At 46.4% G+C, this 16519-nt stretch overlaps 2 protein-coding genes across 2 annotated transcripts; both read right to left on the reverse strand.

Annotated features, from left to right (window-relative positions):
• LOC114583035 (olfactory receptor 14A16-like) lies at window positions 1–1002 on the reverse strand. The gene has a single exon (XM_028704382.2). The coding sequence runs from the start codon at window positions 970–972 to the stop codon at window positions 1–3; it is 972 nt and encodes a 323-aa protein (XP_028560215.2). The 5' UTR covers window positions 973–1002.
• A 4992-nt stretch (window positions 1003–5994) lies between these two features.
• LOC114583034 (olfactory receptor 14A16-like) lies at window positions 5995–6981 on the reverse strand. Its single transcript, XM_028704381.2, has one exon. It carries the CDS (start codon window positions 6979–6981, stop codon window positions 5995–5997), a length of 987 nt encoding a protein of 328 aa, XP_028560214.2.
• Window positions 6982–16519: the final 9538 nt, after the last annotated feature.

Genomic DNA, 16519 nt, shown 5'->3' on the forward strand with positions numbered 1-16519 from the left:
TCACCTTTTCAGAATAAGCCAGAAAGAGATATTAACAGAAGCTTGCCTGAAACCAAGTAATTTTGATAATGCATTTTTAATCTCTGTATTTCTCATACTGTAGATTATTGGATTGAACATGGGTGGAACAAAAGTATACATCAAAGTTAATGCAAAGTCCAGATCAGATGGAGTTTTAGATGGAGGCCTAAGGTAAGCAAAACATCCTGTGAAACAAAATACGAAGAAGACAACAAGGTGGGGTATGCAAGTGGAGAAGGCCTTTTTCCTTCCCTGAACAGAAGGAATTTTCAGGACAACAGTGAAGATGTGTACATAAGTGACAACAATGAAGACAAAGCAGCCAGTCACCATGATTACACTCACCACCAAAACTCCAATTTCTGTTAGGTATAAGTTTGAGCAGGCAAGTGTAAGTAAATGTGGGATCTCACAGAAGAACTGATTGACAATGTTTGAACAGAAAGGTGTAGCAAAGGTTGCACTAGTGTGCATGACTGCATTAAGAAATCCTGTGACCCACACACCACCAACCATTTGTATACAGGCTGCCCTGTTTATCACCATTTCATATTGGAATGGATTGCAAATGGCAACATAGCGATCATATGCCATGACTGTAAGCAGGGCGGTATCAGATGATAAAAAGAAAACAAATGAGAGAACCTGAGCAACACATCCAGTATAAGAAATGTGTCTGGTGTTCATGAGAGAATTGGCTATGGATTTGGGGATAGTGACTGAAACAGCAATTAGGTCCTGTATGGCCAAGTTCATCAGAAAGAAGTACATGGGAGTGTGAAGGTGATGGTCAAAGGCTACTGCAGAGATAATGAGAAGATTCCCGAATACAGTTGCCAGGTACAATACCAAGAAGAGGAAGAAGTGTAGAATCTGCATTTCTCGGATTGCTGAGAACTCCTGGAGTAGAAATTCAGAAACAGAGGATTCATTGCCTATTCTTGCATTCATTACTATAATGCTTGCTGCCTCTGGAAAAACAAAAACACGACAACAGGAAGTTCAACATCAGTTGTTGTTTTTGAGCTTTATTGGCATAAACATTTAAACACTGCTTTAAATCCTCTTCTGATAACAAATATTTAATACTTTGGAAGAGCTTTTGTGAGATATAGAAGGTAAGAGAAGGAAGTAGAGGAAAAAATCTAATAACAAATCTTCATCAAAGCAGGAGTTAGCTTTTAATTCTTTATCACTCATACACCATTATTTTAAAATAAGAAACTGCTATTTTAAAACTGGATGATGGTGCTGCTCTCAATCTCTGGAAAATGAACAATGCCACTGCTGGGGATGTAACACAGGAGTCCTACCACAATCCTTGCCATACTTTCTTAGGGTTGCCTTATTTCAAAAAGTAAAAGCCAGAATGTCACCAAAATTGTTGAGCCAAAAAACCGTGATTTTTCGATTGACTTGTCTAAGATCCAGGACAAAGTGTCGCCTTTCGGAATTCCCCACCCCTCCAGATGTCAATTCCGCCTTTGAAATCCCAGTAATGTCCAGACATATGGCAGCCCTATACTCAGAGGGCAGGTGCCTCTTGCTATCATGTACATGTTTACAAAACGTATCTTGAGAGCAAGATTCAGTATCAAAAATGATCTTGATAGTTGCTTCAGTTTTGATACTGAATTACAGCAACACTTAACTCTAGGAAGATGGTTCAAGCTTTTTGTATTAATTCCCTATGCCTGTCACAACTTGGGTGCTTAACAGCTTGATTCCTAATATAACTGTTTGATCAGTGAGGCCTTTGACTGAGTAACTGGTAGTGGTTCCATATGACTCAGACACATAGCTGATACTCACCAGCAGACATGCATTCAGTATTCTGGGCTCAATGCTTTGCAACTCCTTCCTAGTTGAGATCACAGAAGTTTCAATTGTTTAATCTTGGTTGTGTGTTTCTAACCTTAATGTTTACTGTGCACAGACCACAGTCTTATGTATGTACAAATGTATAGGCTCTTGAAGAGAAGCTTATAACTGCTTTACTTGTCTTCACTCACAAGTAGCTGCAGTGAAGGTTTATTCTTGGTTGTAGCTCATGGCTGATGAGGAGAGAGGCTAACCACTAGTCCTGCTTTGGATGATGTGCTAAATCAAATCCTGATATAGCTTAAGATAACAGTAAAATGATGCGGGTGGCGCTGTGATCTAAACCACTGAGCCTCTTGGGCTTGCAGATCAGAAGATCAGTGGTTCAAATCTGCACAACAGGCTGAGCTCCTGTTGCTCAGTCACAGCTCCTGTCAACCTAACAGTTCAAAAGCACATCAAAGTGCAAGTAGATAAATAGCTACTGCTCTGGCGGGAAGGTAAATGGCATTTCCGTGCGTTGCTCTGGTTTTGGTGTTTCGTTGCGCCTAGTCATGCTGGCCACATAACCCGGAAAAACTGTCTGCGGGCGAACGCTGGCTTCCTCAGCCTGTAAAGTGAGATGAGCGCTGCAACCCCAGAGTCGTCTGCAACTGGACTTAACTCCCAGGGGTCCTTTACCTTTACCTTTTTTAACAGTAAAAAGGACCATGGAGGAGCAAACCTACTGTAATCGAGGAGGCTGCACATTTGTGTAATCTCACTAAATTAAGATTTGCAATTAGCTTGTCATGGAAACCAGGACATTGGGTATTCTATGTGCAGTCTATATAGGTTTCAGGAGAGACCACATAACAAGCAGGATTTCATGTTCTACACAATACACAATAGTAGTATTGTCTGGACTTAACCCTCCAAAAACTACCCAGGTATCACTAAAGTTATAAAAATATAAACATCTTACTCTTTTCCTTTATAGAAAATAGATTCCCAGAAGCAATTTCTTCATTACTTTAAGATGTTCTGTATTCTTCTAGCCACTCAAGGACGTATTTTTTCAAAAAGATATCACCTGCTCATTGTCTTCTGTGAAAGCTAAAATGTTCCTATACTCCTACAGAAAGATGATTTTACTATGGGATGGGAATTTATTATTATTATTATTATAGTTTTGTTCCTGGGAGTTTGGTCTCAAGAGCCTCAAATAAATCAGCAATTGTGTTCCTTGGACTCAGGAGTCCCACAAAAATTAGCAGCGGTGTTCATTAAGGCTTGGTCCCAGGAGTCCAAAACGAATCATACAAAGTATGTAAACGTATGAACATACTTAAGCTAGAATAAACCACCAACACTTAGATTTGTTTACATTTCTGTTTCTAAAAAGTATACTATGTAATACTATTAAAAATGATAATGTCAATGCCATATAAGTCTTTCTGGAAACTTCTTGTTTCAACTGGACCTTCACATACTCATTTCTGATAGTTGTGTGAGGTATAACAAGCTCAGTGTTGCACATGCAATTTCCCCTTACCCACTGTGTTCTCCCATTTAGGATATCTGGAGAAGATGCCGTTTATTACATTTAATATATATTCATCTGAGGTCTGTATTTTATATGGTCTGAGAGCTAGTTCTTCATTAACAACATCCCTATGTGTCCCTGAGATATCATCATGCATTCAACCCTCACCTTTGGTTGCAGAGGAGTCTATGCTCATAACCCTGTCCCATAATATCACTTCTGTCTCAGTATCTTATGTATCTGGGACTGGACACCTTGTGTTAAATCAGAGTTAAGGTGTTAACATGCATTGTAGCCTGGTCCTGAGTTTTCTATGAAACAAGAGTTCATCAGGGGAACTTGCCTGCTCTAAGGATGTGTCCCTGTAACTTTGAAATGCCATACAAGGATCCAAAGCCTTTTTTTAGCAAATACTTTATAATTTTCAAATACAAGGGCCAGCAGCTCTTTTTCTATTTGTGCATGGTTACTTTTGCGGTTGGTGAGACGCCGTGTAGCACATACCACTTGTCTCCGGAGTTTCCATATGTATGTGGGACTTAAGGTCTATTAATGTAGACTTGTCCATGGAGTTTTCTTGGCAGGGATACTGGAGTGGGTTGCCGGTTCCTCCTCCAGGTGGATCACGTTTGGTCAAAACTCTCCACTATGACCTGTTCATCTTGGGTGCCCTGCTCGGCATAGTTCATAGCTTCTCTGAGTTATTCAAGCCCCTTCGCCACGGCAAGGCAGTGATCCATGAAGGGGATCCCATGGACTGCAAGAAGATCAAACCTATCCATTCTTAAGGAAATCAGCCCTGAGTGCTCACTGGAAGGACAGATCGTGAAGCTGAGGCTCCAATACTTTGGCCACCTCATGAGAAGAGAAGACTCCCTGGAAAAGACCCTGATTTGGGGAAAGATGGAGGGCACAAGGAGAAGGGGACGACAGAGGACGAGATGGTTGGATAGTGTTCTCGAAGCTGCCAGCATGAGTTTGACCAAACTGCGGGAGGCAGTGGAAGACAAAAATGCCTGGCGTTCTCTGGTCCATGGGGTCACGAAGAGTCGGATACGACTAAATGACTAAACAACAACAACAATGTAGACTTCTGTTGCTTAGGGCAAAATATAGTGACTGATAATCTAATAAATAAATTAACCATTTAACAATTTTTTTAAAAAATATCCCTTCACTAAAGCAGTTCCTATGCCTTCTCTGGAGGCAACTATGGGCAATTCATAATCAGAATATTGTGTTCAAATCTTTAGACTATGTTAGCATACCATGTCTACAGAACATGAAGTTCTTTTCATTTATTCATACAGATTCCATACATTTGAGTACTTCCAGCCTTGTGAGGTCCAAAGGAATTTGCAAGGAACATGTGTCACTTGTCTTTTTGGCTATGTTATTTAGATGTTATATACATCGTTCACTTTGCCCATTCCTCCAAAAACATAAGGGTACATCTGTTCAACGTGAATGTATTTTGTTTGGCAAATTACGTGTCATCTTTCAATGAATCCCAGAGCATGACTAGTTTTTCTCTCTCCAAGCAATAGTTCTTTATTCCCATACACTATCACAAATAGGATGAACTCTATCAGTTCTGGGAAGCTTACCCCCAACTCCCTGTGTGGAATTACTTTCCCTGTGTGAAACTCCAGTCTTATATTTTACGAAAGTATGTGGTTTTGTTTTTTAAGATTTTGAGAAATTGTGTCAGTGGCCACTGTGTCAATTTCCCTAACTAAAGATGGGAGGTGGGAAACATGAACAACTTCCTGGGTTTTTAAAAGATACAGCTGTTTTAACTCTTTCTTGGTAAAAAAACAACAGCACCAGCCAGGTGTTTCACTTATGGGAAGGATGCCCTGTGTCCACTTATGTGCCACCAAAGGTTCAAAGTAATGAGGAGACACTTCTGGAACAATTTTATATACAGTATACAATGAGGATTCCAGCTTAATAGTCACTATGGTATGGTACAACACTTCATTTTAGAAATGTTACTTATGTGGGGCACAATAGTTTCAGGCAAAAATTCTTTACAGAGAACATTTAAGCCCCAGTTAGCACTCTTATTTAAAACTAGTTTCAGGATAGATTATTTCCATCTAAAATGGACATTTGTTAATTCTAGCAAGAATCTCACAGCCCCTTCTAGGCTTTTTTTCTCAGCCTCAGGAAAGCAAATTGGGTTGCCCTCTAAAACTAATCCCTAAACCCAATCAGAACAGGTCCTTCTCATCTGAAGTTCCTAAATGAGGGCTCATCCACACTTTTACTTCTTCCATAGTTAGAAACCAAGGATGTGAATAGGGTTGTTTTCTCCTTTCCCTACTCATTTCCTCGGGAAAACCCATTTTAGCTTTAAATAAAAAGAAATGGCATTCTACGAAAAAGCTTGTTATCAGATGAATGCTGTTGGAGAAGAGAAAGGGTTAGACATGCACTAAATGATAAACAGTCCCTCTCTAAATGCATAATTAACAGGCTATGTGAACAGAGAAGCAACAATGTTAATGGTATATCTACGCTGGAGGTCCTTTTGACACCCAGCAGATTTTGAGTCTGCATATCAAAATGTATCTAGAAGCTGTAACTGGTCATGATATCTCCACAGTTTCTTATGCTTAGACCTACAGAAAGAAATGTAACCTTTTCAGGATAAGTCTGGAAAAGATATTAATAGAAGAGTGCTTCACACCCAAGAGCTTTGATACAGCATTTTTAATCTCCTTATTTCTCATGCTGTAAATTATTGGATTGAACATGGGTGGTACAATGGTATACATCACAGTTATTGCAAAGTCGCCATTAGATGGAATTTTTGAGGGAGGCCTAAGGTAAGCAAAACATCCTGTGAAACAAAATAAGGAGAAGACAACCAGGTGTGGTATGCAAGTGGAGAAGGCTTTTTTCCTTCCCTGAATAGAAGGGAGTTTCACAACCACAGTAAAGATGTGTACATAAGTGACAACAATGAAGACAAAACATCCAGACGCAAGTATTACACTCACCACTATAGCTCCAATTTCCATTAGGTAGAAGTTTGAGCAGGCAAGTGTAAGTAACTGTGGAATCTCACAGAAAAACTGATTGACAATGTTGGAGCAGAAAGGAGTTGCAAAAGTTGCACTCGTGTGCATGACTGCATTAAGAATTCCAGCAACCCACACACCAGCAACCATTTGTTTGCAGACTGCCCTGTTCATCACTATTTCATATTGTAATGGATTGCAAATGGCAACATAGCGATCATATGCCATGAGTGTAAGAAGGGCAACATCAGATGATACAAAGAAAAAGAATAAAAGCACTTGAGAAATGCATCCAGCATAAGAAATGTGTCTCATATTCATGAGGGAATTGGCCATCGATTTAGGGATGGTGACAGAAACAGCCCCTAGGTCCTGGATGGCCAAGTTCATCAGAAAGAAGTACATGGGAGTGTGAAGGTGGTGGTCAAAAGCTATGGCAGAGATGATGAGAAGATTCCCAAATACAATTATCATGTACAATACTAGGAACAGAGAGAAGTGTAGAATCTGCAGTTCACGTACAGCTGAAAACTCCAGGAGTAGAAATTCAGACACAGAGGATTCATTGGCTATCTTTGCATTCATTACTAAAATGACTGGTGCTTCTAGAAGAAAACAGGAAGATAAGTATAGGTTTAAGTCCTCTTCTGATAACTTATATTTGGCAACCAATACTGCTTTGGATGTGGCTTTTGTGGGAAATATTTTTAAAAGAAAGAAGTGAACAAAATAGTGTAATAATAAATCTTCATCTGAAGGAGAACTTAGCTTTCAGCTCCATATTGATACTGCACCATCGTCCTAAGATAAACTACTGCTAAGTAGTGCTTTTTCTTCTGGGAATTATAGGGGCAGAACTACCCAAACAGTATAGAAATTTATTCATGCATGTGACTACAGCAGCAAGAAATTTGGCTTAGTTTGTCATGGAAACCAGGTCACTGGTTTTTCTATGTGCAGTCTATGTCAGGTTTCAGGAAAAATATAAAATGAGCACTATTTCCCATTCTACACAATAGACTATAGTAGCATTGTCTGCATTTTGTTCTCCGAAAGCTATCCAGGTATAACTAATGTTATAAAATTAAACATCTTACTATTTTTCTTTATAAAAAATAGATTTCCAGATGCAATTTCTTCATCACTTTAAGATGTTCTGTATTCTTCTAGCCGCTCGTGGATCTTTTTTTCTTTTTTAAAAATCTCTCCGTCCTTTTCTTCTGAGACAGTGAAAATGTTTGTATATACTTGCAGAACGATGATTTTACCATGGGGTGAAAAATTAGTACCATTATTATATTTATGTTCTTGGGAGCTTGGTCTCAAGAGCCCCAAACAAAATAGCAATTGTTTTCCTGGATGCTTGGACTCAAGAGTCCCACACGAAACAACCATGGTGTTTTTTTAAGACTTTGCCCCATGGGTCTAACACAAATACTGAAGATATGCAACTAAACCATCCTGTTTCAAAACAACTTACTATATATTTAAAATACTTGTGTGAGATATGACCAGCTCAGTATCCCCCCCCCCTGTATTCTTCCTACTTCTGCTATTCTTTCCTCCCTTTTATGATATCTGAACTAGATACTTTCTGTAGCATTTAAATACTTGACTGTCAGGGGCTCAGGAGCAGAGGCACAGGAAAGGGAGGAAATAGAGAGCGAGGGGGAGGAATCCGAAGGAAATGTTAGCGATGACAGCGGTCCGAGGTCTCTGAGTCTTTCCAGCGAATCGGAAGATTCACAGAAAGGGGCTCCCATGGTCAGAGCAAGGGGGGGTGCCTAGGGGGACACCCCAGGAAGATGGGGCCAGAGGGGACTCAGAGAGCAGCAGTTGGAAATCAGGACCAGCTTCCCCACCAGAGCGCAGTAGGGGGGAGGAGTCCCAGGTATCGGGACCAGGAGGCTCACCGCCAGCGGGAGGAGAGGAGTCAGGATTGGCCACGCCTCCATCGGAGAGCGAGGAAACGGTCAAGAGGAAGGTGGAAGGCTGGGCGCGCGCGCCAAGTTCAAATGTACAGGAGGGCGGCGCAGTTGGCAGCCCGGATAGGGAGCCAGGTCCCAAAGCCCGCCGAAAGGAGGGGGAGGAGTCAGGGGGGACAGCGTCAGCGTCAGAAGAGTCCAGAAAGGAGGAGACCCCGGGGGGCAGAAGGACCCAGAGGAGAAAGGAGAGACGGAAGAGGTGGAGTAAGGTTAGAGTCTTAAGCTGGTGTACAGGGGGTGGAGACTCAGATGGAGCTTCGCCGGTCTAGCCTCTAAGACGTAGAGCTGGGGCGCTGCGGCTTGGAAATGGAAACTGTACTTCAATAAAGACTTTTGTACATTACTACCGGCTAGCGTGGGTCCTCTGTGAGCTGGGACCTGGAGCCAGCTCTGACAGTAAGCTCCATCTCCCTTTTGCACCCAAAACCTCGCAACGTGAGTGGACGCAGCGAGGGGCGAAGATTGGTGTTTCGCGAGCTCACAAAAGTCAGGCAAGATGACTGCCGAACAGCAAATAGCAGCCCTGCAAAATGCAGTGACACAACTCAACGCGGAGATACTCGCATCCAGGAAAAGGGAAGATGAAGCGGCTGCCGCCTACAGGGATCTCCAAACCAGGTTGGAAGTGCTTACTAAGCAGGGGCAACCAGGACCCAAATCAGAGGGGATTGGGCTGGGGAAAAGAGGAGGCAACCTGGTCTCGCATTTCGATGGGAATTTACAGCAGTACCCTAACTTCCGAGCAGACGTGCTGTTTGCGCTGCAACTGCTGGATAAAGACTTTAGAGATGAGCAAGAGAAGGTGGGGTTTATCTTATCCCATTTGTATGGAGATGCTAAAGCGTGGCTGCGCAATCTGTGGAGAGATAAGGATCCGGCACTCCGAAGTGCGGATGCATTCATTAAAGCGATGGATTCGTGTTTTTTATCTAATATAGACATTGATATCGCCAGAAAAGACATACATGGGTTGAAACAAGGAAGAGCCACTGTAAGGCAGTATCATTCTCGCTTTTTTGCATTGGTCAACGCGCTGGGTTGGGAGAAAGATTCTGCTCCAGTCAGAGACCTTTTTTGGGAAGGCTTGAATGCAAATGTTAAAGATGAAATTGCAAGGGGGGAGAGACCAAAGAGCACTCAGGAAGTTGTCCAGCGGGCGCTGACAATTGGGGTGCGTCTGGAAGAACGTCCATGGAGCAAAGATGAAGGGCGTTGGGGACGCACGCCAGCGAGAGCACCTCCCCTCTTTCCCAGGGATGCAGTGCGTGCGCAATCCACACCTCCGCAGGGAGGGGGAGAGGAACCGATGGAGATTGGAGGCGCCAGGGCTCAGTCAGCAACCAGAGCCCTAACACCGGGAGCAGTCAAAGCGAAGCCTCCTAGAGGGAACAGGAAGTGCTACATCTGCGACAGTGCTCAGCACATGGCGAAAGAGTGTCCCCAGAGGCTCCACAAGCACACTGCGGCCTCCGCAACAGTAACAGAAACAACTCAGCAGAGAGAACCACAGCAGGGAAACGGCAGAGTCTGGCTGGAGGAAGAGGCACTGGGGCCCAGCCAGACAAGTCAGTGAAGCAGTCCCCAGAAATTTTGCAGCCCACAGACCCCCTCCCGCCCAAACCAGTGGTGCAGCTCACAGCATCGCTCCAACTACCCAATGGACTCACTATGGAAGTGCCAATTACCATTGACTCTGGTAGTAACACAGACTTTATAGGACTGGATTTCATTCAACAGCACAACATAGCACTACTGCCAGCCACGCTGCCCCTGAAGGTTGTCACGGTGGATGGCAGGGAATTGCTGGGGGGGCAGGTGGTGCAGCAAACGCCTCCGATGGTGATGCAAATTGGGAATCACCGAGAAGTCATCAGCTTCAATGTCACCCAACTGTCGGACACGCCTGTAGTATTAGGCATGAGTTGGCTGCACAGGCACAGCCCAGCTTTGGCTTGGTACCAGCGCCAACTGACCTTCGGCTCCTCCTACTGTGCGGAACATTGCATTCTGCCTAGCCCGGAAGGGGAAGAGGATGACCCGCAGCTACAATTAGGCACGCTGCAAGCAGTGCCCCTCAAGTACGCAGCGTTTTTTGGAGTTTTTCTGCGAGAAGGAAGCAGACAAGCTACCTCCCCACAGGTCCTATGACTGCAAGATTGACCTCCTGCCGGGGGCGATGCTGCCAACTGGGAAACTGTATTCCATGTCTGAAGACGAGCTGCAGGAACTCAGGGAGTTCATAGATCACAACTTGAAGCGCGGTTTCATCCGGGAGTCGAAGGCAGTGGGGGGGCAGTCCCGTATTCTTTGTGAAGAAAAAGGACACGCCCCAAAAAAGGCTGGTGGTGGACTATCGAATTTTGAACTCGAAAACCAAGCCCACAGCCTTTCCCATGCCCAAGATAGACGACCTGCTCGCGACGGTGAGGAAAGGACGCGTTTTCACCAAGTTGGATCTGCGAGGGGCGTACAACCTGATTCGCATACGGGAGGGCGACGAGTGGAAGACAGCCATGTTCACGCCCCTGGGCACCTATGAATACAGAGTTATGCCCTTTGGATTAGAAAATGGCTCCCACTGTTTTCAAGCCTTCATGCATCACGTGTTAGCGGGTCTCCTCTACAAGAAGTGCGTCTGCTTCCTGGACGACATCCTGATATTTTCAGAATCGCAGGAGACTCACGAGAGAGACGACAAGGAAGTTCTGCAGAGACTGCAGGAGCACAGACTGTACGCCAAGCTGGAGAAGTGCCAGTTCGACATGAAGGAGGTAGATTTCCTGGGCTACAAGTTGTCGGACAAGGGGCTCGCCATGGACAGCGCCAAGGTTCACTCAGTGTTGGACTGGAAGAGCCCGCGCAATCGGAAGGAGGTCCAGCGGTTTGTCGGCTTTGCCAACTTTTACCGCAAGTTCATCAAGGGGTTCGCTATGCAGACGGCGGCCATTACCGACACGCTCAGCTCCAAGAAGAAGAAGTTCATCTGGATGGAGCAAGCGGAGCAGTCCTTTCAGAAACTCAAGCGTCTCTTCTCGTCCGAAGAGCAGCTACTGCATGTGAATCCCAGCAGACCGATGAGGGTTGAAACGGACGCCTCCGACAGGGCCGTGGGAGCAGTCCTGTTGCAGCAAGACCCGCATGGGGACTGGAGACCGTGCGCCTTCTACTCCAGGAAGCTCAGCAAGTCAGAGCAGAACTACACCATCTGGGACAGGGAGTTGCTAGCCATTCATGCAGCATTCAAGGCGTGGCGGCACTTCCTTATCGGAGCCAAACACACAGTGCAGGTCCGCACAGACCATAAGAACCTGGAGTACTGGCGCACGGCAAGGTTCCTGAACCAGAGGCACATACGATGGGCGGAGTTCTTTGCGGACTTCGACTTCAGGATAGAGTACATCCCAGGCGACAACAACGTCATGGCGGATGCACTGTCCAGGAAGCCGCAATACCTCGAGGAGGCGGCACCAGCGGCGGCCAAGCACATTTTAGCACCGAAAGCGTGGGCGTGCGCTTCGGCAACCGTGGACCTGGATGCTGTACGTCGAGCGCTGCAGGAGGACCCCTTCGCACAAGCCAAGATGGAGGAGGTGCACAGGGGCACGGCGAAGGACGACGAGTTCCAGATACGCGACGGATTGCTCATCCGCAAAGGGGCCCTCTACGTACTGGGAGACGACCTCCGCGCGAAAGTACTGCAGCAGTTGCATGACGCACCCACCGCCGGGCACTTTGGCAAAGAGAAGACTGTATAATTAGTAGCCAGAGATTTTTGGTGGCCCAAGATGCGGGGGGAAGTCGCGGATTACGTCTCGAGGTGCGACACCTGCCAAAGGGCCAAGTCAGTGCACAAATCGCCGGCGGGACTGCTGGAACCGCTGCAGACACCGCTCGAACCGTGGGAGAGGGTGGCCCTGGACTTTGTCACGGATCTGCCCAGCTCGAGGGGCAAGACAGCAGTGCTAGTGGTGGTGGACATGTTCACCAAAATGGCCCACTTCATTCCGTGCGCGAAGGTGGCCACGGCGGAACAGACCGCCAAACTGTTCATAGACCACGTGTTCAGGGTTCACGGTCTACCACGGTCTATCCTGTCCGACCGGGGGCGACAGTTCATCTCGAACTTCTGGCAGAAGCTGATGGGCTTCCTGAACGTCAATATCAACCTAGCGTCGGCGAGACACCCGCAGACCAACGGACAAGCGGAGCGGGTCAACGCCATCATGCAGCAGTACCTGAGATGCTACGCAAATCAGCAGCCTGCAACATGGGTGGACTACCTGCCGCTCGCCGAGTTCGCCTACAACAACACGAAGCACGTGTCCACGGGGGTGACACCGTTCTTCGCCAACAACGGGAGGCATCCCAGAACCTTCCCGGGATTAGAGAGAGTGGGGGAGGGGGAGCCACAGGCAGCGGAAGCCTTAGCATCAGAGTTGCAGGAGGTCCACGAACAGCTTCGGAGGCAGTTAGAACTAGCAAAGCACGCATACAAACTGCAGGCTGACAGACACAGAAGGGTTGGGGAAGACATACAGGTGGGAGACTGGGTTTGGTTAGCAGCCCAGGCAGTGCCGGCCAGATCGTTAGCGAAGAAGAAGCTCGGACATAAGCAGCTAGGGCCTTACCAAGTCGAGGCACAGGTCAATCCAGTGGCCTTCCGGTTGACACTTCCGGAAGGATCCAGAATGCACCCAGTTTTCCATAGATCAGTGCTCACGCCCTACAAAGCACCTCACAGATTTCAGGAGCCAGGCACGGCACCAGACCCGCTCAGGGAGATGCCCACAAGGGGGGGGGTCGCCAAGGGGGGAACCCATCAACGAGGTCACAGAGATTTTAGACTCGAGATGGGGGGAAGAGGGAGTAGAATATCTCCTCGCCAGAGAAGGTACCCCGGCCAACGCCAACAGTTGGGTGCCGGACTATGCTTTGGAGGAACCTCTGCTCAAAGACGAGTTTCATGCCCTTTTCCCACACAGACCCATGCCAGCCGAGTATTTCGACGACTGGCTTTTCACACCCACACTTTCAGCCAGCACATTCCAGGGGTTCGCCTCGGACGAGGAACCGGCACTAGACACACGTTCCCCGGAGGGATCACCCTCGGGGTCTGCCTCAGACCGCTCTTATTGGTGGGACGATCGACCAGAGGAGCAGTGGTGCAGGAAGTGGCTGGGGGGTCCTTGGCAGGCAACATCCCCAGAGGAGAACGGGGGAGAGACGGACATGGACGTGTTGGGGGAGGACGTTGGGTTCGAGCACAGAGGCAAAGAGATGGAAGCAGAGGAGATCGACGTCGGCGAGAGCACGGAGAACGAGCCGGACTTATCCGGCTGGATGTACGCCACGGGGGACGAACTGTATCCGGCACTCACCCCCACAACGACGGAGCACCCAGTACCCACACCGGAAGGAGGGGAGGGGGGAAGGGGGGGCTTCGAGGGGGGGATGGATGTCAGGGGCTCAGGAGCAGAGGCACAGGAAAGGGAGGAAATAGAGAGCGAGGGGGAGGAATCCGAAGGAAATGTTAGCGATGACAGCGGTCCGAGGTCTCTGAGTCTTTCCAGCGAATCGGAAGATTCACAGAAAGGGGCTCCCATGGTCAGAGCAAGGGGGGTGCCTAGGGGGACACCCCAGGAAGAAGGGGCCAGAGGGGACTCAGAGAGCAGCAGTTGGAAATCAGGACCAGCTTCCCCACCAGAGCGCAGTAGGGGGGAGGAGTCCCAGGTATCGGGACCAGGAGGCTCACCGCCAGCGGGAGGAGAGGAGTCAGGATTGGCCACGCCTCCATCGGAGAGCGAGGAAACGGTCAAGAGGAAGGTGGAAGGCTGGGCGCGCGCGCCAAGTTCAAATGTACAGGAGGGCGGCGCAGTTGGCAGCCCGGATAGGGAGCCAGGTCCCAAAGCCCGCCGAAAGGAGGGGGAGGAGTCAGGGGGGACAGCGTCAGTGTCAGAAGAGTCCAGAAAGGAGGAGACCCCGGGGGGCAGAAGGACCCAGAGGAGAAAGGAGAGACGGAAGAGGTGGAGTAAGGTTAGAGTCTTAAGCTGGTGTACAGGGGGTGGAGACTCAGATGGAGCTTCGCCGGTCTAGCCTCTAAGACGTAGAGCTGGGGCGCTGCGGCTTGGAAATGGAAACTGTACTTCAATAAAGACTTTTGTACATTACTACCGGCTAGCGTGGGTCCTCTGTGAGCTGGGACCTGGAGCCAGCTCTGACATTGACAGTCCGAGGTCTGAATTTGATATGATCTGGGAGTTACTTTCTGTTAAGAGTCCTACATGTCTATATGATACCATCATACCTTTTGACCGTCACCTTTGGTTGTAGTGGGATGTTTGTTCATAACCCTGTGCCATCATACATTTTTGTCTCTGTCTCTTTTGTATCTGAGACTGAACATCTTGTGTTAAGTCAGAGTTAATGTGTTCTGCATGTTGTAGTCTGGACCTGAGTTTTCTATTAAACTAGAGCTTAGCAGGGGATCTTCCTTTATTCGTTTATCTAGTTATGTGGCCCAGTCATTTTGTAATGCGAAATAAAGATCTGTTTTGAGTCTAAGGGTTTTTCCATAAATGCTTTATAATTTTTACTTTGCTTTCTGCCACCCCACTAGTTCAGTGGCATGCAGTGAAATTTCTCATGGAGGAACAGTTAGGGCTAGAAGCACTAGCTTGCAAGGAGCATATATAACCATATGAAGAGTATTATTTTGCCCTATCTCAGTTCAGTGCATGCACTTGTAGGGACTGGCAATTTTTAAACTATCAGTTCACACATACCACCTCACAGTCAGTCTCACTGCTTATCTCACTGTGCTAAAAGCTCTTGGTAATGCAAGAACCACCACTAAATTTCAACCAGGAAATACCATAAATTTAACCTGGAGGAAAAAAATACTTGGAGTGTTCTTGAGGCCCTTGCTTGCAATGGTGACTAAGGGTTTGTGGTTTGTCCTGCTTATATTGGTCTCCCATATAGAAAGGTGTGAATTGTTTTACATTCAGCACCTCTTTTTCTATTTGTGACTTGAACGTATTCAAAAACTTGCTGTAGTCATTCATCTGGTTCTGTGATAATACTACCACAAGCAAGGATTTAATATACATCTTACTGCTATCAATTCCTTTAAAAATGTGATACATTGTCTTGTTGGTGTAATATGAACAATAGGTTAAATTACAGAGTGCTTGGGCTCATGTCGTCTTAAGGTGCACATCCACCATGTCTGAATGTTCTGAGATAAGGTTGCCAGGTGCACTTTGTTACCATGGCAACACCAACGAGGTTGAGTATATGACTTACTGAGCCATTGCTTCAGGAATTATGTCTACACATAGACAAAGGTATAATAATCTCCAGGGCTTTGCATTCATTATGGTTTTGTTGTGCACTTCCTGTTGCTGTCCTGCTTGCGTGTCAGGGCCTGAATCTGTGAGAGAAAGGGGAAGAGGTTGTAGGTTTTACAAAGCAGTATTAGCTAGCATGGTGATAGTGTTAGCAGATCTCTATACATATATATCTTTGCTTCAAAGTCCAGAAGAACTGTACACATAGTAGTGTTTAAGTCTCTCTTGTGTCTGGAGACAATAAACACTTTGGTACTTTGAACTGTGTGGAAAAGGAGATTTTCCATTAACTGCAGACTCTGGAAGAAGCTGTTCTGATGGGAGCAGGAAATTTGTGAAGACTCTGCTGATACATGCCACTAGATGAGGAGTAGTGAACTACCAACTGACTGCCACAAGGCACCAAAAAGTCTTGTGGTGCACCTTGGAGGCAGATTTAATATGAAATATGTGCATAAACACAAGCTCTTTATGTGTAATGGTATTTTCCATTTAAATACAATGTTCACCTTGCCTATTCCTTAAAAGAAATAAGGATACCTCTGTTCAATATGAAGTCTTTTGTGTGGCTCATTGTGTGCCATCGTTCAATAAGTCCCAGAGCATGAAAAGTTTTTAGTCCTAGCAAAAATTCTGTATTTACATAATATTGTAAATGGGATGGCCTCCATCTGATCTTGAAAGCTGACCCTCAATTCTCTGTTGGCATACAACCAAGGAAGTGGGGGCAATTGGGAGGCCCCCAGCTGGCTCCATCCCACCAGCTGGTGTACTGGACAAACTCCAGTC

The sequence above is a fragment of the Podarcis muralis genome, chromosome 13 (assembly GCF_964188315.1).
Source record: "Podarcis muralis chromosome 13, rPodMur119.hap1.1, whole genome shotgun sequence".
NCBI lineage: Eukaryota > Metazoa > Chordata > Lepidosauria > Squamata > Lacertidae > Podarcis > Podarcis muralis.